Raw genomic sequence first — 25,688 nt, forward strand, 5'->3', positions numbered from 1 at the left:
TGTAACCTAATATGTCTAAATGACGCTCGAGTCAATCCCCATTTTGCATCGTGGGCTCCCCTGCTATAATAAAAGATTCAGTGAATAATATGCACACACAGCTAGGAATTAAATTCAGTGATAGAATGTGATGGATATAGAGGTTCCTGACACAAGGTACAGGGCCTGCCGCGAGGCGCAAGAGGCCCTAATGCACTTGCTATCAGCATGTCCAGCATATACGGTCTCGGCCTATATCCATCGACATAACGCGGCCCTAAGAGTGCTATATTACCATCTACGGCACTCTTACGATATTGACGAGACACCGGTGATGCCCTACGCTCCAGGGGATATTGAATCCGTTGTGGGAAACGAGAAGTGCCGAATTTATTGGAACTATTCGTTTCCCACCCTCAGGCTCATACAAGCTAATAAGCCTGATGTAGACCTTCTCGACCACCAGACCAAAACGATATTTGTCGTGGAGTTTTCAGCTCCTGGCGAGACGAATATCGTCAGAAAAGAGGAGAAAAAACGAATGAAATATCGAAATTTTCTCTTCGAACTCCGCAGACTCTATTCAGATCACTCTGTCAAGATGGTTGTTCTGATTATTGGAGTCCTTGGTTGAATGATGTCCTCTCTACTCTCGAATCTTAAAATCATACCGGCTTGCCGCACTAAGGCAGAAATCTTAGCCGCACAGATGCAGAAGGCTGTCGTTCTTGGCTCACTGCGCTTGCTCAGGGCACATGATTCTCGGACCCAATGATCACTTACCCCACGGTGTGGGGAGTAGTTATTGGTTGATAATGCTGGCGTGCCCTCCAGAATGTATCGGGGCTTCGGGGGATAGGGCCTGACCAGCGCACACTACGGAGAAAAAAATATAATAATAATACCAATAATATCGTTTATTATTGAAAAGAGAAAGAATGTATACTTAAATACAATTGTTTGTATAAATGATACCTACTACATAAAAAGAAAAATATATTCAATCCAAAACAAGAACATTACGTAAAAAACATCATACTCAAAAAATATATATGTCAATGACAGTGTAATACAAAAAGCAAACACAATAATGAAAACATTTCAACAGTAAATATTTTTTTGCATAGATGATACATACTCGTTGAGTGAGCAAACATATATATATATATATATATATATATATATATATATATATATATATAGTGCTATGTCCGATTAAAAAACTCTTTTATCTATATATATATATATATATATATATATATATATATATATATATATATATATATATATATATATATATATATATATATATAGATAAAAGAGTTTTTTAATCGGACATAGCACTCAAGGAAGTGGAAAACCATAGACACGTGTTTTGGGCTTTTGGCCCATCATCAGTATGGTGCAGCCAAGTGTAAGGATGGGCAACACTTGGTTACCAGAAGAAATAAATACAAATGCACGGAGCCACCAGCAGGAGCCAGCCGCACATTTGTGGTTTCACTTAATAGATCTTGTGTTTACAAGAAAACTATTAAGTGTTCATTAGATATTATACAGGCTTCGAAACGTCGAATCACTTCTCTCGTACAAGTCGCTCTTATAATATCAGGCGTAATATCACTGCACGCTAGTCGAATTTTCATTTTCAGATCATCCACATTCAAAGGGGGAGTAGTGAAAACAATATCTTTCAAATAACCCCATAGGAAAGAATCAAGCGGTGATAAATCTGGGGAACGAGCCGGCCACCGAATTGGACCCTTATTACCATTCCATCTATTTGGGTACGTTCTATCCAGATATTCAGTAACAACCTGTGAATTGTGAGGAGGAGCACCATCTTGTTGCCACCAAATTCCTTGTCGTTCTGCTATGGGAATATCTTCCATCAACTGGATCAAATCATTTTATAGAAAATGTAAATATCGCAATCCATTGAGATTTTCATTGAAAAAGTAAGGGCCTATGATGCGGCCATTGAACAATTCACACCATACTTTAATACCCCAAGTAGTTTGAAAATTACATTCGCGGACCCAGTGGGGATTTTCTTGAGACCAATAGTGACTGTTATGTCGATTCACAACTCCGTTATTGTGGAATCGCGATTCATCGCTCCACAAAATTTGACTGAATATGTTAGGACTTTCATGTAATATTACCTGAATACAAGCAATGAATTCAAGTCGTCGTTCAAAGTCCGTGGGTTTCAAACCTTGTACCAACTGAATTTTGAATGGGTGGTATTTATTTTCTTTCAGAATTCTCTGTACATTAGATTTACTCACACCGACTTCTTCTGCAAGAGTACGGATAGAAACATGTGGATGAATAATAATATAAGCCAACACATTGATCTCTAAATCTTCAGTTCTAACAGATCTCGTATGATGACGATGCTTTATAGTAGAAGGAAATGACCCAGTTCGCAATTTTTCTACAACTCTCGAAAAAGTCATTCGTGACGGAATGGGTCTGTCTGGAAAACATTCTTGGTATAGACGTTGTGCTTGACGGCAGTTTTTCTGACATTCCCCAAACATTAATAACATATCAATGCAATCACTTGGACTAAACGCGAAAGGCATACTGGAGTTTTCGCACAAAGAACACAGTTACTGTTTTGCAAAGAATCACTGAATCAAACTGACAAGTAGATACAATTCAACAACATTTGTTACTATGGCATCAACAAGCATAAGCTACTTGATGAAATTGTGCAATATAAAGCAATTCACCCTCAAGTTAGTCACATTCTCAAGAATTTCAATATTATATTCAACTGATATCGATATCGTATCGTAGAGGTGAAAATAATGGTTTGTATTCAGTAGTAGTCTAGTTCAATTTAATAAAAGATATAGACTGGATTCGTGTACGAGTAAATAAGTTTTTTTGAAACTTTATATTTAAGGAAAAGTGCCATAACTCAACAACGCCGTAACCGAGTTTCAAAAACCAAACATGAAATGATATCAGAATTTAACGTAGCATCTGAATATGTAATGATATACAGGGCGTTCTATTTTAAAAAATGGAATTTTGGTCTGTAGCACCTACACCAAACACCCTGTATATTTAAAAATCATATCAAAATATAGCTCTCATGAACTCCTAAAACTTTTGTATGAAACATTTTTGTGTATCTCCTTCAAAAAAACCAGATATTACCTGTCACATAAAATGTGGGACACCCGGTATATATATAGTTATTGTGATTCTTATATAACCTTGAACTACACTTGATATGTCTATAAATAATATAGTTACCAGAAAAATCAGTCAAAAATATTTTGATAATGTTACCATTCAATGCATAAATGCAGTTACTCTACATTCAGGTCATCTCAGTCCATATTCTATATTTGTGAAAGTAATTTAAATGGATATTTGAGCGAACTCATCTGCCGCCAGTTCCCGCTTTTTCAATACCAACGCTAAGCTTTAGATTATCCATAGAAAGAAAGCAGGTTAACAGGGCCTATTTTTGGCACCGAAAAACAGCACATGAGGTGAGTTTTTTTAGCGGTGGGTTTTTTCACGCCGTTTCAGAATTGAGTGGGGATGATTTAATAGCAAATGCATCGGCGATGAACATCTTTTTCAACCTAATAGACCCGATAACATACAGGGTGTTTCAAATTCGATCCTTACCATTGGGATCTCCGAAACTATGAGAGATACGAAGATGGTTAAATTGGGACAAAGTTGCATGTTTACCTGACTAACAATATGCCGTTGAGGAAGTTCTGAAATTCCAAGTATATCCGGAGATATCCGGAAAAAACAGATATTTCGGAAACTGGTTTTTATTTTTTTCTGGCTTCATTTTTCGAAGGATTCGAAAATAAATTGCATATCCATATTGCCACTTTTTTCTTGCTAAATAATGGTGTGTTCAAATTTGCTACCGGACGTTTTGTCTTCCTGCCACCATCATCAACTTTATTTTTTCTTATGGTTATCATTCTTTTTCGAAAAATTGGAGATATTGAAAAAAATTAATTCTTATCATAATAGGCCTTGAGTTTGATGTCTCTAAATTTGACTTTCAATTCATTTTGAAATGAATTGTGGTCCCAAGATGAGATCGTACACAGGGAGGAACACTGATTTAGGAGGAAATTCACAGAAGCTGCATACATGTTGTACAACAACGTATTCAGCCGAGCTAGCGTAGAGATACGCAACATATGGAAACCCATAATCAAGCGAAACATGGCTAACTACCGCCAAACGGTCATCTCTAGCTAAAACCAATGAAGCGGGACGAAGGAAGTGGGGATAGGTGAAAGCACTCGAATGACCTATAAATAGTCAAATCTCGGAGGAATTAGTCCAGTCATCACTCGAAGATGATTGTGGAGATTTACAATCGAAACGTCGTGTCATGAAATAACTTGTCTTGGAATCTTAAAAAAAATGTTTATTTTTCGTTTTCTTATATTTGTTTGATTGTTCACTGTATTTCACTGTAATTTCATTTCAGGGTTTGTTATTTTTTCAATTTTTAATTTGTATTGGTTCTTTTAGAGACTTCAAATCATTTTATATAATAGTAGGCAATGAAAGTCCAAACTAATGAAATTCATCATGAAATACTTTCAATCACCTTCAAACAAATGAAGTTTGTTAGTTGGATGCTTGTTAAGGAAAGTTTCACAGTTCTAGCGCGCGAAAGAAGTGTTTTATTGAAATCTTCGAATGTACGGTTTCTCTTTTCCAGTTCAACAGACGACCATTAGACATGCAGGTTTCAATAACATAAGGTAGATAATTTTCTCGAGTGCTTCGGAAAATTTTCAAACCCAATCGGAATATTAGAATATTCTGTGGAAACTCATTTTCGCCAACAATGAAATGAAACAAGTGAACCCCTCTGACTTATTTTATACAGTGTGACCCATTTTTAATGGAAACATCCCCCTAAAATTTGAAGTTGTGAATCGATTTTGATAATAAATGTCAAGTACTAAAAGGTCTACCTTGGGACAAAATTTGAAATGTTTGTTAAAGTTTCAGGGCATACTACGATATTTTTTCTTAGTCGAAAATCGGGATTTTTTATTAGCGATTTTTTTATTGATAAAAATCACTACGCCACTGGATTCAGAGTGCCTCTAAATAGGTGTGACCAAAATTTCATGAAAAAATATTCATTATTAACAAAGTTATGACAACTCAAAAATTCGAAAACTCACACAGCTAACAGTCACAATATATCATTTTTTATTATTTCAACAATAAAGTGCCGCCAGATGGAAAAAAAACAAATAGCGTAAATATTTTTAATGAAAATAACGGAATTACATTCACACAATTCAACTAACAACGAAGCAAAAAATTTTAATAAACGTATACTAATATACGTAAACTAATAACTAATTATTGCCATGTTTCGATTCAGTGCAACAATTAATTCTAACTCATATTCTAGTAGCCTCTACTAATCCACCATGTATTTCGATACATGTGTCGTAGCGCTTACGAATGTTTCTGATTACGTTTCTTAGTTCTTGAGGGCTAATATCTGCACATACCTGTCGAATTCTTGCACAAAGTTCATTTCTAATCTCTTGAGCGGTTTTTCTAAACCTTTTGTGTGAGAAGTCCCCAGAGAAAAAAGTCCAAAACTGTGAGGTCTGGAGATCTGGGTAGCCACTCTATAAAAGGACTACCACGGCCTATGCATCGGTTTGGAAAATGTTCGTTAAGCCATTGCCTCACAGCTGTGGCATAATTAACTGAACACCCATCTAACTGGACAATTAAATTCGATCGTTCATTGATTGGCAGCTCGTGAATAGCATCCCAAAACTCTGTGTTAAACAATTCTAGAAACCTCTGCGCATTAATGTTTTCCTCAAAAAAGAAAGGACCAATAATTTGTTCTTTCAATATCCTACACCGGACGTTGATTTTTTGAGAATACTGGCTTTTACAGTTTATTACCCAGTTAGGATTATCCGCAGCCCAATAGCGACAATTCTGTGATGACACTACTCCATTTGTAGTGGAAGTGGCTTCGTCGGTATATAAAATATTTTTTAGGAAATTTCTATTGTTTAAATATTCCCCCATAAACAATATTCCAGACGTCTTGCTTCGTCGCCTTCTTGAAGTGTGTGTAAAAATTTTGGCTTGAAAGGTTTAATATTCTTCGCCTTGAGACATCTCCGAATAGTTTCTCGTGGAATATTCAAATCTAAAGTGGCATTCCTTATACTAGCATTAGGATTATTTCCGAAATAATCTAAAATGATTTGATCATTCCTGTCATTCCTGTTTCGTCTTCGTACAGGATTACTTTTTATCATCATTAATACTGCACCAGTTTCATTGAATATTTCATTTATTTTATTTAACGTACCGCAGCTAATACGAGGACGATCTGGATGTCTCTCATTAAATACTCTACAAATCTCTCTAGCACTTCTAACGTCCTCTCCCGAAAGGCGTACAATTTCAATTTTCTCTCTTACGCTGAATCTTGCAGCCATGACACAAAATAATTCGAAGAACTGTAAGGTGAAGAATATTGTTGACAATAGTACACTTAAATCTTTCACAAGTGTCAAACTGTAATATTATTTCCATGGCAACTAAGATTTAAATTGAAATATTAGGTCTTAGTTTTAGTTAATTTCCGTGAAAACTTGAATGTAATTTCGTTATTTTCATTAAAAATATTTACGCTATCTGTTTTTTTTTCATCTGGCGGCACTTTATTGTTGAAATCCAAAAAAAATATTCTCATGGCTATATCTATTGATATAGGGTATTTTTTGTAACTGTTAGCTGTGTGAGTTTTCGAATTTTTGAGTTGTCATAACTTTGTTAATAATGAATATTTTCACATGAAATTCTGGTCATACCTGCTTAGAGGCACACTGAATTCAGTGGCGTAGTGATTTTTTCAATAAAAAAATCGCTAATAAAAAATCCCGATTTTCGACTAAGAAAAAATATCGTAGTATGCCCTGAAACTTTAATAAACATTTCAAATTCTGTCTCAAGGTAGACCTTTTAGTACTTGACATTTCAAAAAAAAATTAATAAAATCGGTTTACACTTCAAATTTTAGGGGGGTGTTTCCATCAAAAATGGGTCACACTGTATAAGAATTATGGTGAGATAAAGTTTTGTGTAGCCTTACGAAATTAAACTGGTAACATTTACTCATATTATCGCCACACAATGAATCTTATCGAACATATTCAACCTTCCGGCTTCCTACGAAATTAAAAATTTATTCGTCTACTACCTACTACCTACTCCTACGAATCAAAGTGTTTCAAGGGCAAAAAGTTCATCTCAGGTTCCACTGGAATTCATTTTTCATCAGATATTCAACGGTTCCTTATAGTAATTGGCTAATTCAAATTAGAAATAATCCATAATTCGATTAATGATAATAATTTTCCTTTATTTCAGCATTTGAACGCACAAAGGATACATAAATGATTAAAAACGTCAAAATCTCAGTTACATTGTTACATTGAACAAGAACATGTCGACAATTTCTCAAATTTTTGTGGTATAATTTTTATTTCCTTCAATTTCACACGAGATGTCTCTTTGTTTCCTAAACTGAAATTTCGTTTTAAATTTATTTTTCAGACGAATTGAAGTATTGAAGGATTCAACAAAGTTTGCAGGTCGATTACGATACATATTTTGACACCCTGTAAAGAAAGTGCCGATAATAGTTAATTGCGAAAACCCTACAGCGTGTAATGTTGAAATAAACAGAATTTCAATCAAGCACATCTGATTAGTTTTTGATCGAACGAGTGTGAATCAATCAAGGAAGCATCAAATTACTTTCTTTTGTTCCTTATACATGTCATTCTATTAATAAAAGCATGGTCTCCCGGGCTGTTTATTTTCTAATGCCACGCATATTCTATATTTTCAGCAGAACGTAAATACTCTTGTAACTTGTAATGATGAATATCATTAATTGTTTGTTTGAACAGAATATCGAGATATCTCTAGGTTGAACATGAAGCTGTATTTCCCCTTTGAATCAAAATTCTGTTTTTCTTGATCGAGAAAAAGGTAGCTCGTGGGTCTTTAATCTGTTTGGAGATACATATAATGATTTTACGTAAAAATTCCAAGCTGTCGATAATTTCAATATCTTCGGCAGAAAAACTAAATCAATTATTACATGCAAATTAATCTGCAAATCAATCATCCCAGTGCCGAAATTTCCATATTCGGTGACGTCAATGTCCACAATATCGAATGGCTCAAGAAAAATCCACAGAAGTAGCGCTACGTGTGTGCTGGACGTTTAATAAACATCAGAAACCATTTTCAGATTCTGAGATGGTGAAGGAATGTATGTTAGAAGTAGTTATAGTACTTTTAGAAGAAAAAAAGAAGTCGCTGCATTTCAAAGTATTTTATTATCAGCGAGAAGTAATACACGAAAAACGGAAATTTTTGCTGCTGATATTAAAAACCCTCTTCTTGAACTTCTGTAAAAGGCAATTTGCTACGCTATAGCACTTGATGAATCACGCGACATTGTTGATGATGAACAAATGTCTATTTTCGTAATATTTCTTGATATTGAGTGTCAGATTTTCAGGGAAGAGTTGCTAGCAATATTGCGTTGAAAGGTTACACTCGAGGAGAAGATTTATTCAAGGTCATTGATGAATTTATTACTAAATCTAACATTAGTTAAGATGAAATGTTGTCGTCGCTTTCAATTGGCAAGCCTCCAGTAATGATTGGCAAAGAAAAGGGTGTAGTAAAGATAATCAGGGATAAAATCTCAGATATCAGTGCATAATTCACCAGCCAGCCTTTTGTGGAAAACTTAGTGCTACACTGAAAAAAGTTTATTGAAATTATGAGATCTCATTCTGCAGCACCGACATTTCAAGGAGTTTCTTTCTGACGGCATATTCTGACTTAACTGCAACACGACAAAATGTTCGTTGGTTAAGTAAAGGTCAACTTATTGAAAGTTTCTGGCTGATGAAAGAAGAAGTAACCTCCCTCTTGCCAAACTCAGATACGGAGAGAGCCAGAAAGCACAAACAAGCGTAATATGCTGGTCGTGGTTTTTTATAAGATATTTTGAATTATTCAAATGCGCTCAACACAGAGAAATGGAAAATTAATATGTGAGCTGATACAAAACGTGTCTGCTTTTTGTTGCAAGCTGGATATTTTTGAAAAAGATATTGCAAGACAAGAATTTATTCATATTCCGACAATTCTTTAATATAAAAGGAATTCTGAAGAAGACATTGCAGTGTTTGTAAAATTTCTGGCCGATCTTAGGAACGAATTTGCTACAGGATTCCAAAACTTTGCAGAGATGGGCAAGCTATTTCCGTTTTTTAAATCGTCATTCGAAGTTGTTGTAGCAGCAGAATGGACAGATGTGGCTGCCAAGTTGTTTAATCTGTCAAAGGCATCACTTCAAATAGAGATAATTGATGTGCAAGAAGATGTGTCTTTGCAAATATATAAAACGGTATCCACTGAAGAATTTTGGACCAAACATGTCCCAGAAAAATATGAAAATTGCAAGAAACTAGCTATAAATTTGTCCACTATGTTTGGCTCGAGATATGTATGTGAAATATCTTTCTCAAAGATTAATTTTTTGAAAAACAAATATCGTTCGAGATTAACGGACGCCCACCTAGAAGACACCTTTCGAATTTGCTGTTCCTCTCGAGAACCAAACTATAAAAAACTGGCTCAAGACCGGTAATTTTGGGTATTGTGTTTTATAATCCAGAATTTGATTCGAAACCAAAACAATACATAGGTAGCACTCAATTTTCATCAGTTGTTTTTTCTGAACCTCGTAAAAATTTTCCTTCAGTTACCGGACCCCACTGGAAACTATTTGCCGACTCCTACCCAGGTCATCCGTCTATACCAGAAGAACAGCAAGTGCAAATAATTGGTGAGATGGTAGTAAATCCTGAACAGTCTACTTATTCCGTCGCGAATGTTTGTGAGGTGTCTCCACCTACTGTGTGGAGACTTTTGAAGAGGAATAGGTATCATTCATATAAAATTAAAATGGAACAACACCAATTAACTAAAGATGACTCTGATCGAAGAACAGTATTCTGCGAAATCATGACGGAAACCATTGCAAGGCATCCTACCTATCTCTACAATATTTGTTTTAGTGACGAATGTAGATTTTTTCAACGGCAATGTCCCCAGACAAAATTATCGTTATTGAAGTGACACCAACCATCACGTTTTCCGGGAAACACATACCCAATATCCAGAAAAGAATAACGTTTGGGCAGGACCTCTATTTATTGATCAAAATTAAACAGGGGAAGTGTATTTGAATATGTTGGAAACTACTGTTGTCCCTCTCATCACTGAAATCGTCGAAGCGAATCCTAATGATTTCAATATAGATATTGTATTCCAACAAGATAGAGCACCACCACATTACTCCAGACAAGTAAGAAACTATTTGGATACTACTTTTCGCGGTCGTTGGTTGGCCGTCGAGGTCCTACAGAATGGCCAGCCCGCTCGCCAGATTTGACACCTTTGGACTTTTCACGAGACTATTTGAAGCAAAAGGTGTACGAAACTGAAACTGCTTCAATATTGGATATACGGCAGAGAATAATAAATATTTGTAGAGATATTGACGTTACTATGTTCGAAAATGTTTGGCGTGAAATATCGGATAGACAGTTCATATGTCAAGAAGTTTAAGGCAGCCATTTCGAGCATCTTCTGAACTGAACTCAAGCTTATTACCTCATATTATGTAGTTAAATGTCAATGTATGCAGACAAATATTGAAAGTTCCGCCATTTTGTAGTAGTTGAAGATATTAATATTATATTCTAGGGTTGTGAAGACCCCTTTTCCATTTAATATTTTTCCCAGATGGCGCCCAGTCGTCATCTTGAAAGTTTCATCTGTCAATTTCACTTCAAAATAAAGTGTTCATGCATTAATTTCATTATCCCAAATTTCAATTTTTTGAGTTGACCCGTTCAAAAATTAAAAGGGGGGGACATTAAAGAAATGCACTGTATGACAAAAGTTGTTACCAGCATATTATGGTGAAATAGAAATGTTATACATGTTTATATTCAGATGGAGTCTGAATCTATTTATAAATAGATACTCATGGTGAATATTCATTCCAAAATAAATACGGTTTGCGTTATAGAATTCCTTGGCACAAGTAATACAGCTGAAGCTCATGACCCGAGATAAAGTATCGTTCTTCTCGATAAAGTGTTTTGTCAATTTATGTTGGGGAGAGTCAACCTCTAATGTTTTTCATTGCAAATACCACGTTATAAACATAATGTTATCAAGTACTAGTAGTTATAAGTGACCTCAGATTTTTACATTATGAATATAATGACTGCTAATTCTACACAGAGAAAATTACAATCCTATTTTCAAGTATAGCTCGATTCTTGGGATCATTCAAATTGAACGAATTATTAATGTTGAACTCTTACAAAATAGAAATTGTTGGCAGTCATCAGATAGGTACAACAATATTCTTATATGCAACGATCATCTAATGATGGTTATGCATACACGAGCATTAACGAAACGACCAGAAGGCAAGTTTCGTATGGTTTATTCGAGTCTATTGATAAACGTTACGTGAGAGTTGCATACGCTATTTTTTCTACACCCGATAAATAATGATGAACTATAAATATCATATTTATATTTGTATTTAACACAATAACAGTGATTACTCGTATTTCTTTGGAAAATTCTACAAAATTGTAATTGACAGTACCTATTACCTCGAGTATTACTATAATTTATTTATTTATTTACTTTTTACTCCTACAAACACAATATTGAATTGTAATTAAAAGTAAGAGAGATAAAACTACAGTAACAAAATAAGCTTAAGAACTACTAACTAAAATAAAACAAAACAGTAAATATAAAAGGAAACAAAAAAGAAATCAAATAAATTATCAAAATTTTTAAAATGTATACAAGTACCTATAAATTAAGTTACCCAATACCTAGAAATTAATCCGGCTGTGAGAAAAAGTAGGCCCTTATCTCTTTGGCATTTGTTTTAGTGAAAAGATCCACGGTGCTATTTTCAGTTAAAATGTTGCAATGATTTAGCATACGGGTGATTGGCGAGTTATCAGAAAGGCCGATAAAGAATATTCTCTTGTCCTGTCTACGCAGGTTTACCTTAGGCACCAACAATTTTACATAGTTGACCAGAGATGATCCCTTGTACTTTACATTATCAATTATATAGTATACAAAAAGAACATCCTGTAATGCACGTCCGCTCTGTAAAGTAACAATGTTAAATTCCTTGAGCATGCTTCTGTAAGACACCATAATGGGATAGCAGCCATAAATTTTGACATTAAGATATCTAAGAAATCTTTTTTGAACTTTTTCAATCAAATCTGCGTTGGTCTCTCCCTGTGGTGACCAGATAACAGAAGCATACTCAAGATGAGGTCTAACTAGAGCATTAAATAACTTTACAATACACCCAACATCTCTAAAGTTTTTTGTATTTCTAATAACAAAACCAAGAATCTTCTAGGCTTTGTTGACAATATATTCATAGTGAGTGTTGAATTTGAGGTTACTTTGAAAATAAACACCTTACACTCAGACTTACGCATAAGTGGAACAATTTCTAATTTGTAAGAAGCAGAAATATAGTTAATTTTCCTTGTGAATGTTATAACTGACCACTTATCGATATTTAAGAACATTTTGTTACTTTCAAACCACCTGCAAACCGAATCAAGATCTTCCTGCAATTTCATGCAGTCTTCTAGGCACGTTATTAGCTTAAACAGCTTAAAATCATCTGCGAATATAAGGCAAAATGAGTGTAAAATGCAGTGAGCTAGGTCATTGATGAAAATTATGAAAAGAAGTGGGCCCAAGTTGCTACCCTGTGGCACCCCAGATGTCACAGAAAACCTATCAGATAATGACTGCCCCACCCTGACTTGCTGATATCTGTCAAGCAAATAAGATTTTATAAATTGCAGAGCTGCCTCAGAAAATCCAAAATCACCAAGTTTCTTTAATAGTATGTTATGATTAACTTTATCAAATTCCTTTGCACAATCAGTCATAATTGAATCAAGTTGCTCCTTTTTATTAATAGCTTCAGCAGCAGATTGAGTGAATAAAAAAAGGTTCGTAGCTGTAGATCGATCTGGGAGAAAACCGTGTTGTTGTTCTGCAAATTTAAATTTAAAATGAGTGTAGATGTCATCATAGATGATTGTTTCGAAAATTTTAGCCAATGTATTCATAATACTTATTGGCCTGTAGTTTTTAACTTGATTTTTGTCACCAGATTTAAAAATTGGTGTAACAATTGACATTTTTAAAGCAGAAGGAAACACTTTACATTTAAGAGATTCATTAAATAGATAAGTTAGAGGTTGTACAAGAAAGTCAATACATTCCTTATAAATGTATGGAGGAATATTGTCCACACCACAGCATTTCTTTGGTTTTAATTTCCTGATACTGTTTCTGACTGTATCCTCAGAGATATTTGAAAAAGTAAAATGCCCTGTCGGGCCCCAGACATAATCGTTATCAGAGGGCTCATAGACTGAACTAAAATATTGTGCAAAGGCATCTGCTATACCCTTTGGCTCTATTTTTGGCATATTCTCATAATGTATACCTTGGGTATAGGAAAACTATAAACATTCTTTTTACATTTATGATGAACATAATAATTGTAATTAATCGGAGTTTTTAAAAATATTAGGATTATTTATTGTGCAGTTTAAAGAGTTTATTACAGATCCCGCTGATCTGGAAGTGGAAGGAATATTAACATTCATTTCATTATTGGTAGTCTCAATAGGGTTCAATATTGTATTGAATATGCTGATTTCATTCTGAACCCAATTTTCGAAGATGTCTTTCGCCACTGAATTCGATATCCAGCCACCATGATGTTTCAATGCAGTAATATCACGACTAGTCTAGGCCACAAGATCTTTTTTTTGAAACTTCTGTCCAAGGGCAGCGAAAATTATGATCAAAGGATTCGGAATGATCTCTAACAACTTTTTAAGAAATTTCAAGAGGGGCTCGAAAAAATTGCAAAAGTTATAAACAATTTGTTTGAAGGTGATTGACAATGTTTCATGATGAATTTCACTATTTCGGAATTCCATTGTCTACTATATAAAATGATTTGAAATCCCTGAAACAACTAAAGAAGAAGAATAGCTGAATAGCTGAAATAACAATTATATTAACAAAAATGAACCTGAAATGAAACAATAGTGAAATAAAATACAAGTAAAAATAGAACAATTGAATAAATAAAAATAAAGACGTTTCGATTGTTAGTATCCTACAATCGTCTTCAGGTGATGACTGGACTGATTCCTCCGAGAGATGACTATTTATAGGTCGTTCGAGTACTTTCACTTATCCCCGCTTTCCATTTTCCGCTTCACTGGTTCCGCGGGAGATGACCGTTTTGGCGGGAGTTGGCCATTTTTCGCTTGATGATGGGTTTCCATATGTTGCGTATTTCTACGCTGGCTTGGCTGAATACGTTGTTGGACAACATGTGTGCGGCTTCCTTGAATTTTCTCCTAAACCAATGTTCCTCTCTGTGCAAGATCTCAGCTTGGGACCACTCGATGTTGTGTTGATGGGTCCAAACATGGTCTGCTATTCTTGATTTGCTGGTTTCCCCTCGCTGTGTGTGTTTCTTGTGCTCGGCAATGCGAACATTCAATGGCCTCTCAGTTTCACCAATATAGGATTTTCCGCACTAACAGGGTATCCGGTGAATGCAATTCTTGGAATCGCAGTCCGCGTTTGGTGGCCTGGTTTTCGTGAGACTGCTACGGATAGTGTTACTGGATCTGAAGCAGGTTCTGATGTACTTGAAACCAATTCTTCTGATCCTCTCCGATAATCCTCTGATGTAGGGAAGTGCAAGCACTCATCTGAAGGACGAATTCCTTGCACAAGATGAGGGACTGCCATTGGATTGCCACTTTCACCAGTCATAGCCAACATACATATGGAGTGGTTTGAAACTCTGGCCATTGAAGAAGCCCACAAGAAACCTCGAGTCTGGTTGAGATATGTTGACGACACCGTCATAATATGGAGCCATGGGAATACTGAACTAGACGCCTTCCTGAAACACATCAACAGCATGAGACCTTCCATCAATTTCACAATGGAGAAGGAAATCCACAACGAATTGTCATTCTCAGACGTTTTGGTGAAGAGGACCGACACTGAGTGGGAAACATCTGTATACCGAAAACCCACTCATACAGGACAGTATCTGTACCACGAATCTAACCACCATCAATCGACTAAAAGAGGAATCATCAAGACTCTATTAGACCGTGCTTTTGGGCTCTGTAATACGAAGGAAGGTCTCGAAAAGGAACTAGACATCATCAAAAATGATCTTCAACGGAGTGGCTACTCCAAAGCGATGGTAGAAAAGACTTTGGCTGCAAGACATCAGGAGCCTCGCAAGGAAGAGAAGCCGTCACAACCAGTGCTTGCACTTCCCTACATCAAAGGATTATCGGAAAGGATAAGAAGAATTGGTTCCAAGTACAACATCAGAACCTGGTTCAGATCCAGTAACACTATCCTTAGAAGCCTCACGAAAACCAGGCCACCAAACGCGGACTGCGATTCCAAGAATTGCATTCACCGGATACCCTGTGAGTACGGAAAATCCTATATTGGTGAAACTAAGAGGCCATTGAATGTTGCCGAGGACAAGAAACACACACCGCGAGGAAAACCAACAAATCAGGAATAGCAGACCATGTTTGGACCCATCAACACAACATCGAGTGGTCCCAAGCTGAGAGAGGAACATTGGTTCAGGAGAAAATTCAAGGAAGCCGCATACATGTTGTCTAACAACGTATCCAGCCAAGCCAGCATAGAAATACGCAACATATGGAAACCCATCATCAAGCGAAAAATGGCCAACTCCCGCCAAAACGGTCATCTCCCGCGGAACCAGTGAAGCGGAAAATAGAAAGCGGGGATAAGTGAAAGTACTCGAACGACCTATAGATAGTCATCTCTCGGAGGAATCAGTCCAGTCATCACCTTAAGACGATTGTAGATACTAAAAATCGAAACGTCGTGAACTAACGTGACTTGAAATCTCTCCACTTTTTATTTTTATTTTCTTCTTTTTCATTCCTTTATTTTTATTTATTCAATTGTTCTATTTTTACTTGTATTTTATTCCACTAATATTTCATTTCAGGTTTATTTTGCTTAATATAATTGTTATTTTCAGGTGTTCATTTTCAATTCTTCTTTTTTAGTTGTTTCAGGGATTTCAAATCATTTTATATAGTAGACAATGGAAGTCCGAACTAGTGAAATTATAAACAATTTAGTGAGGAAAAATGGGGGTTTGTTTTTTTGGAAGTACTTTGGAAAATATTGAAGATATCCCAAATTTGTAAAAAGAGGAGGAAATTTCCTAAAAAACAAGTTCCACCTCCCGGAACTCTATCACCAATATTTATAATTTTAATTTAGAGGCGAAAATAGGGCTAAAAGCGGTCGATGCGCGTCCTGCACGCGCAAATCGATACCAACCTTTGAACAATAAAAATTATTTCAACCCATTGAATATCGTTATCAAGAAAAAAAAAATCACATACCTTCTAGACACTTGAATGAACAAAAATCCATGCTAAAATCATTTTCCCGTTATTATTCTATTCTATTATACTATTATACTTTTTATATAAAAAAAAAATAAAAAATAGAGGAATTTTTTTAAAATGAAAAGTAGCACATGATTGTTTTTGTTTTTTTAAGTGTTTTAAAAAATATAACGTAAAAATTAATTTGTATAAAACAAATTGTTCCTTGAATAAATAAAGAAAATATACAATGCCTATTTATTGCTGTTTTAAAATAATTCATATACCTAAGTGACCTAAGTGACTATATTGTCTTTGATGGGTACCCCAAAATAAAAAATCAGTCACTATCACAACAGTACCAGCAGCTACTTCAACTACTAAAAGAGGAGAACGTAGTCGTAGAAAAATCTCGGACAATATTCCAGAGTTTGATTATCAAAACCATACAAAAATACTGTAACGAATTAAAGAATTAACTGTCTTGATCAAATTCATTTTTAACAATATTTCACTATCACAACTAATTTATGTACAACACTTAGTAACTAACGCTTAATTTATCTTCACAATTAGATTCCTTTCCTCAAACGCACGATTCACTTTCTAAGTACAGACCACTACTCGGAACGGAGAGCGACCTTTTTATATCGTCAACGAACGTTCCGGATTTCTCTGCGGATTTCGGGACCCATCCACACCTTTCCCGCTGGTTCGCAATCAGACATGCGTTTGCTGACTGGGACATCGGTCAGGGCCGGCTTCAGATTCATTACAATACCATTTTTACGAGAAAAATTTTCATCTAACAAGAAAAACAGAGACAAAATAATAAAAACTTTAATGGAAAGATTACAGTCACAAGGGGTTTCCTGTGAACAAGCAGAAGAAGATGCTGATGATGACATAATCAAGACCTCGATAGAAATTTCCAGGACAAAATATTGATCTTTTGGTCGTTTTAAATCCACTATATTCAAATAATCATGACATTTATCTCCTCAAACCAGGTTCTGGAAATGTGAAGGATCTAATAGTTTCAAACATAAATCCTTCAAAAATTTTATTGCATTTCTGCATTGTTTTTCCGGTTACGATACAACATCTGGATTTGCCAGAAAAGAAAAGAAAAGTATCGTAAATTATTTATTAGAAACTATTTATTATTCAAATATGGCCAATGTTTTTCATAAGAAAGATGCAAGTAAAGAAGATATAAAAAAATGGATTTCAATCACTCGAATCTATTTATGAATGGAAATATGAAAAAATAACACTGAGTCAAATAAGATTTCAGAAATATCAATTGGCAAAAATTAAATCATCTTTCATTTTGGCAAACCTACCACCCACAGAAGGAGCCGAAGAAAAACATTGTTAGAGGGCATATTATCAGCTTTAAACTTGCTTGGGTAAAGAACTGACAGCAACACATTGGGGTTAGAAGTCATATCAACGTGACATTATTCCCAATTTTACAGCAAAGGAATTGTTTCCCGAAATATCGCTCAAAACTATTTGCTCGGCTGTGAAACTGGATGTAACAGTTTAAAATGTGGCCATGTTATCAAGTTTCGAAGTTTCTCCTATATTTCCGCTAAGCTGTATAATAAGTTGCCCAGTGACTTCAGACTTTACACGATAAAGACATTTAAAAAACGCTTGAAACTTCTGCTTAAATCATGGTAATTGGTGCTCTGTATGTCGATTTTTGCAAAACCCTTATTATTATTCATTTTAATCAAGCTTTTATTATTGTGCTTATTGTTGTATTGGTTGATTTATCTTCTATTCTATACTTGTTATTATTATAGTTTTTATTGTATATTTTTGTAAGGTTGATTTGAAAAACAGCTTATGCTGATAATCCGCCTGTTCATCTAATTTATTTTTGATGAATAAAGTCGATTTATTATTATTATTATTATTATTATTATTATCAAATGGTTTAAAATGTACAAATTTATGCTCAAATTGTCATGGTTTTGAAAATCGCTCCAATATGGAAGAGAAAACCTACGAGGAAGTTAATGATTCAGATGAAATTGTGGATGATGAATCAATGCAAACTGAAAATAATATTGGAGACGAAGAAAGTGATGGCCTTGAAGATTTCGAAGATCAATTACAATTGAAAAGGTTTGTCAAATCTAACGATGAAAAAATGCCATCAAAGAAATAAAAACTAATGGATGAGTAATTAGAATTCAAGATAAGGTTCTTATAAATAACCAGACTAACGTTTTTGAAAATTTCATAATTAATAACGTAATCAGAATGAAGTATATAAATTCATGTACGATTTACATGTATATCTATATTTTATGAGATTTTCTATGACATGAATGTAATAAGAAATAAATAAATGAACTTTTTAACTAATCAACTGAATGAAATTCCAGCAATTCCATTTTTTGATGAAACTGTGATTCCGTGTTAGGAATCACACGTTAAAATGTAAGACCTCGTTAATCCTTAGCTCGCACAAGTTTCGAATTCTGAGGGTTGTCGTTAGTAGGGTTGCGACAGCTGGTTAACGGAAAAAGAGATTTTAAACAGACGAATAATGAATTTAAAAATTTTTTCGAACTCGACTTTTTTTTCGATTTTTACATTTTCTTAGAACATGTACTATAGAAATTTTAAATTTTTTACACCATCAAATAGTAGAGATTCCAACGATCAGAAAGCACACTGGCTTTTTCAAAAAAGCTGATATTTTCACGAGAGAATTTTCGATTCAAAAAGTAGGGTGCTTTTTTCATATTAAGTCAAAATAAGATGAAAAAAATAAATATTTCAAATCAAATAAATTACATTTCGTTTGGGACATAAAGGGTTAAGTTTTCACCAATTTTCGTAGACAATTTTTTTTTTGAAAAAGATAAAAATTTAAAACCAAAAACTTGGTTATTTGAATTTTTCACATAAATTTTGAGGTTATGTGAAAAAATTGTGAACACAAAAGTTGTAATTTTTTTATCACCTACAACTTTGCCATTAAACTTTCTTCTATAGGACTTGTAGTTTTGCCGGAAATCGAGATGAACCATTTTTGGCTCTTTAAAATTCACCCCCTTCCACTTCCCGAACTCAGATAGCCCGTAATTTACTTTTCTTCTCACTTTTATCATATTGCCGTCCTTTTCTAATGGGTTTCATCCTACTGTTTTTAATTATCGACCCTGGTCTATACATCGGTACAGGGTCGAAGTGGTGACTTACGTGGTGAGTACATATACGGTATTTTGAAGTTTAAAGTTTCTCCCTACACTACACCTGAAAAATTTTCCTATACCCAGCGGCATATTATTGAAAAAAAAAATCAGCCATTCATTAGTGCGACTCTGTACAAGCAGCCTTGCTTGGGAGATCACTTACACTATCCATAATGATGTTTTGGAGCGCTCTGTTGCTTGTATAGACAGAGTATAGTAATTCTGTTAAATTTTGTTGGAATATGAACTGAATTGCAGCTTATAGTCATCCTGTATAGTTTTATGTGGTTGATAAATGTTGCTATTGAAAAGTTTAGTTTGTCAATTAATTTTTTTTTAATTCAAAGTTTGACTGTCACGTATATAGCAAAGTTGAAGTTCTACTTCAACTTTGCTATTTCACTACGATCTACAGTTTCAAGTATAATCTACAACAAATTTCAACCGTGAACTCTTGACAGTAATAGTGCCGAATGGTAATACATTCAGAGGCAAACAAAAATCACACCGCTGCCTTGTTTGCCTTACACCAATCTTTCCGTAATTATGATTTATTACGAAGAGGTCGTAAATATTATACACTTTTGTTCATCTTTCTCTTCAACATATACAGATACGTCACAGTTACAGGTACACCATAAATATAAAAAACTTCTCATGAACATTTCATTTGGTTAATTGATAGCTAACATTTCACTCAGTAAAATTATCATTTTCCATACGTGATGCTGTTCGAGTCAGGAAAGATTAAACATATAAAGATTGATATATTGAGAACATAAATCACTGCTTGCGCAATTATGATGCTGATAACCACTGAGATGAAATATAACTGGTAACAACAAAAAAATGTTCGAAGTATTAAAAGAAATACAAAGAAAGGGGTACTGATTATGTGTGTTTCCCATATCGCAATAGAGTAGTGGTGTTGAAACTGAAAATTGAATCAAGTGCCTTAAAAATAGACGCTTTTCCATATATAAATTTGAAGTGCTGCAGAAATCAGTTATTAAAATGACTATTCATACTTCAAGTGAGTCCTATGCATTTTTTTTATTTAAAATTAAATTGCATTGGCCGAGACTTGATGAAAATTCATATCAAAAGTTACTATAATAAGATCGATTTTGATTTCCACCATGATCGGTCCATAAAACCTGGTTAACTGATTTTGATTTGAAAATTTCTGTACAGATAATCAATTCCAATTTATACTCTGTCTACCTGAGCAACGAGTACTCCAAAACGTTATCATGCATAGTGATCTCCCAGACAAGGCTGCTTGTACAGAGTCGCACTAAGGAACGGCCAAAATTTATTTTTTTTTAATATGCGGTTGGGTATAGAAAAATTTTTATAGGTGGAGTGCAGGGACACAAATCAGCAGTTTCTTCAGTAGTATTTTTAAAATTTCAAACTTTAAAATACCGTATACAGTGTGTCTCACTTCTCATGGAAACACCCCCGTATCTTCCGTAATATTCGAGGTAGAACGATGAAACTCTCAGAACTGATGGAAATGCTCAAAATGCACCTACCACCTGAATGAGGTTGGCCATAGTGATATATACTGTCCGCCACTCGCGATGGAACACCCCATTTTTACGGTAAAACATGATAGGGGGCAAAATAGGCTCGAAATTCTTTCAGCTTCGTGATCAGGACTACCAACTTACTAAGGTTACACTTTTTTCCTGAAAAAATTTCAGTCCTGAATAATCCGAATTTATCTCACTTCTTAGAAAAACACCCCCGTATCTTCCGTAATATTCGAGGTGGAACGATGAAACTCTCAGGACTGATGGAAATGCTCAAAATGCACCTACCACCTGGATGGAGTCGGCCAAAGTGATATACACTGTCCGCCACTCGCGATGGAACACCCCTTTTTTAGGTAAAACATATTATGGCGCAAAATAGTTCGCTTCCAATATCTGAACCCCTTCATTCTATCTGGAGAGTACTCTCAGGTATGAAAGATACAGATGCTGTGAGATGCTATCATCCATTTTGAGCCTATCTGAGGAAAATGTCACTGCACCACATTCTCAGATTATCGAGATAGTGTGAAGCAGTGTATGAAAAATTATCGATGGCGGCATCTATTATAACTGAAGAAGATTATTCGTAAAACTAATTCTGGTTGCTGAACATCCAAATCCTATCCCAACCAGAAGTGAGAGCTCTCGATTGATGAGCAAAAACTGCAAAAAATGGAAAGAATCTATATTCAAAAGTTCACATCTCGCAAACTTTACGATTCTGAGCTTTGGCTGTGGACACTTTCAATCAGCACATAAATAACTACAACATATCAAAATTTCGGCAAAATTCAAGGCAAGCCATTTCTCATGAGAAATGTGCGGGGTCCTTTATCAAAATATTGGGGAAACATTTTACCATCCGAAACAAATTTAATCTTCATACTCATTGCAACACCGAAACAACTGTTAATTTTTACAGAAAAAATCGCACTCGGTGAACAGGTAAAATTTAGATTGTTTAACCTACTTGCTGAATTGATGTCTGAAATTATTTGAAGGGATTGAATTACATCAGTTTCACTTAATCATGCGGTGCCCTGAAATCACCATGGAAAACAGTTGGTCATTGATATTTACTGTCAACCTGACAATATTGTTGAAAGATCTTGTTGTATTAACCCCCAGACCAGTTTTCATTGCATTTGTTGTTTCTAGTATTGTTGTTCTTTGAATCACCGTTTTTCCTGTTGTTTCTGCCGCGTTTTTGTTCCCATTGTGTTTTTCGTTCCTGTATTTGTGTTGGATATTGTTCCTGTGTTCCAGTTGTTTTCTGTTCGTGAGTTCCTGTTCATATTTTAATATTTCAACTGATATCAGCTCATTTTGATTGACAAAGTTCAACATGGCACGTTTGTCACTTCAAGCAAAAATTGAAATTGTTTTAATTGTTGGTGAAGCGGCCGCTGAATTTAATAGAAGACACCCGCTAGAGGTAGCTGTACACCCTGGAACTGTACATAAAATATATAATCTATTCGTGAGCACCGGCCAAGTAACAAAGGACAGAAAAATTGTAAAACATCATATTGATGATGATACGATATTGGCGGCTCATCAAGCTGATCCTAGAATTAGTTTGAGAAACTTATCGCTTCAACTCAATATGAGCCGCAGTAAAATATGGAGGTGTTTAAAGAGGCATAAAATGCATGCGTTCAAATCCAAATGTTTACATACTTTGCACGAAGGAGATGAAATCCGCCGTATGGAGTATTGTTTATGGATGCAGGGAAATTATCTCAATGACAGGAATTTTTTAAAGTGATGAGGCTACCTTTACCACGAATGGTGTTGTATCTTCCCAGAACATGAGGTTTTGGGCTGAACAAAATACAAATTGGGTGGTGAATTGTAAAGACCTAATATCTCAGAAAGTTAATGTGTGGTGTGGTATCCTAAACGAAAATATTATCGGGCCATTTTTTTTTTCGATAAAAATTTGTACAGACGACTATTCAACAGTTAAATCATTTGAAATTGATTGTTTCGTTTTTTAATTGAAAATGTGATATTGAAAGTAGTACTTCGAAAGAATTTTGACCTACATAACATTTTTCGTCACAAAATATCCTTGTTTTTTTTTAAATAATGGGAAAATGAGAATATGAACTAACATTAACCATCCTAAAACCTCACTGATTACATGTTTCCGTTCCTCTTACAAAATTACCATTTTCTCTCTTATTGAGAAGGAATAACTTTCCTGAGAAAATGAAAAATTAATTATTTATGTGAAAACAAAAGTCAAGTTTCTCTTAAACAATTTCGTTCATGTTTTGATGTCAAAACCAAAAAAAAATCTACTTCTACGGAAGATACGGGGGTGTTTCTATGAAACATTTCCAAAGCATTTTTTTACGTACAATTACACAGGTCTGCAAAAAAAGTTTTGATTTCGTTAACTGATCTTTATGTAGTTTATTGCGTTGATTTCAAAAATGGCATTATTTGTTTTCATCTATCACGTAAGGTTTGCCTACAAAATAAGAATGAAATAATTCAAAAAGTACAAAAAAACTAGGAATTGTGAATTTATTTTTATTATTTTAACCTGAAGTAAAAGCAAAAAAACAATGCTACATAGCTAAACTAAGGATAATAGCAATACACAAGCGTTTGCAAAGTCTTTGTAAAAACGTTTTCTTTTGCCGTCAAAGCTTCTTTTGGTACTTTTTCGGCTGTGTTCTTCTGAATTTTCTGTTTTCAACATCCAACAGTAATCTGCCATCATGTTAACACTCCACCGACCTTGGTATCTGCGTTCCATTTCTTTTATGTCTTGATGGAACCGTTCTCCTTCTGTTCCATTTGAAAATATTGAGTTCCACTCATTTTTTCATGAGATCAAAGTATGACCCTGTATGAGGCAAATGAAAATATGACTCGGAGTGAAGATCCTCATAGTATTACTCCACTCCATTTCAAATTTGATCGTTTTAGTGCAAGAGAGTTCAAGATTATCAGCATTTATAAAAGTTCATGTTTGGTAAAAAAATATCGAAATTAATTTATATCTTCTAAACAGTAATAGATAGGTATAGGGAAATAGTATATGAATTTGTTCACAAAGTGATAATAAATCATAATATGATATTATATACGGGGTGTTCCATTTGAAAAATCAAAGAAGCCGCTACTTTATAGTAGAAGCGACAACGCCGCTTCGTCTGAAATATTTTAGGGGTGTAGGTCATATTGATTTATGCATTATGTGAAATTTTCAGGTTGATCCGTTAAATAGTTTGTCAGAAACGGCTAATTAACGCTCATCAGGAAAAGACTTGTTTAGTTTAAAAAAACTAAAAAACACGCTTTTAAAAAACATCGAACTGAAAAGTTGAAAACATTGTTTTAAATGAGCTTGAAACAATAATGAATGAAAAATACTAGTATTATTATGAAAAAAGCGACGTGCACCTCATATACAAAAATTTGGTTTAAGCTCATTTAAAAAAATCATTTTTAACTTTTTTCAATTTTTAGTCCGATTTATTGTCAAAAATATTTTTTTTAAGTTCCAGTCACTAGTATTATAAATCTCTAACAGACGGCGCACGAAGACGGCGTAAAATTCCTCTCAAACAACATAATAAAGTTTGAGGTCTTAAATTCTATAGTAATAATGAGATGCAGTAAGTCTCTAAAATTTGTTTCGAAGTAAAGAGAAAATTTGCTGTAATAATTTCAAAAAACAATTCAGTCTTGATGTTTTGATTTGAAGTTTCATTCAAAATATTAATGGACTAAAAATATTTTTTCGGTGAATAATTTCATTTTTCAAATCAATCTTTTGATTTGATATGTATGTCAATCACCTTAATTCTAATTTTTGATTTTTTTAAATATTTGAGTAACTGAATTTTCTAGGTGTACAATTTACGATAAAGTTTTCATTGTTGAAATCCATATTCTGGTTTGCTTTCAAATAATCGAATTAGATTTTTAAATGTATCTTCCGTTTCGTTCAAAACTTTTTTCTGTACTGAATAACGGGTAATTGAAAATATTTAAATATTTCATCTGTAGTACAAAATTTTGCTAACACTTATAATTCTTAAAATATGTTTTTTATTTTGATTTTCTTTTGAACAATCTATCAAGGAGATTACGTATAGCGGCATCTGCCCGCGATTAACTCAAGTAATGATTGATAGTTACGTACAGCGCCATCTGCCCGCAAACAGATCAATCATAATAATAATAATAATAATAATTCTTTATTCTCCAGAAGGACAATACAAGTATTGTATAGGAGTAGTCGTTCACCT

The 25,688-nt window shown here is 34.4% G+C and overlaps 1 protein-coding gene across 2 annotated transcripts in view; it reads left to right on the plus strand.

The window, feature by feature from the left end:
* The window catches only part of LOC111516350 (aquaporin AQPAe.a), a 46,156-nt gene that overhangs the window by 5,099 nt on the left and 15,369 nt on the right, over positions 1–25,688 (plus strand). Inside the window, exon 1 of one of the 2 annotated variants that reach the window (XM_074176664.1) lies at positions 20,755–20,909. The exons of the other annotated variant lie outside the window; for it this stretch is intronic. Within the exon in view, the coding sequence (XP_074032765.1) occupies positions 20,891–20,909 (19 nt within the window). The 5' untranslated portion in view covers positions 20,755–20,890. Of the gene's footprint in view, positions 1–20,754; positions 20,910–25,688 lie in introns of those variants that run through there. 2 annotated transcript variants of the gene reach the window in all.

The sequence above is a fragment of the Leptinotarsa decemlineata genome, unplaced genomic scaffold (genome assembly GCF_025532065.1).
Source record: "Leptinotarsa decemlineata unplaced genomic scaffold, Ldec_3_MD MMD2_tig00001973_RagTag_RagTag, whole genome shotgun sequence".
NCBI lineage: Eukaryota > Metazoa > Arthropoda > Insecta > Coleoptera > Chrysomelidae > Leptinotarsa > Leptinotarsa decemlineata.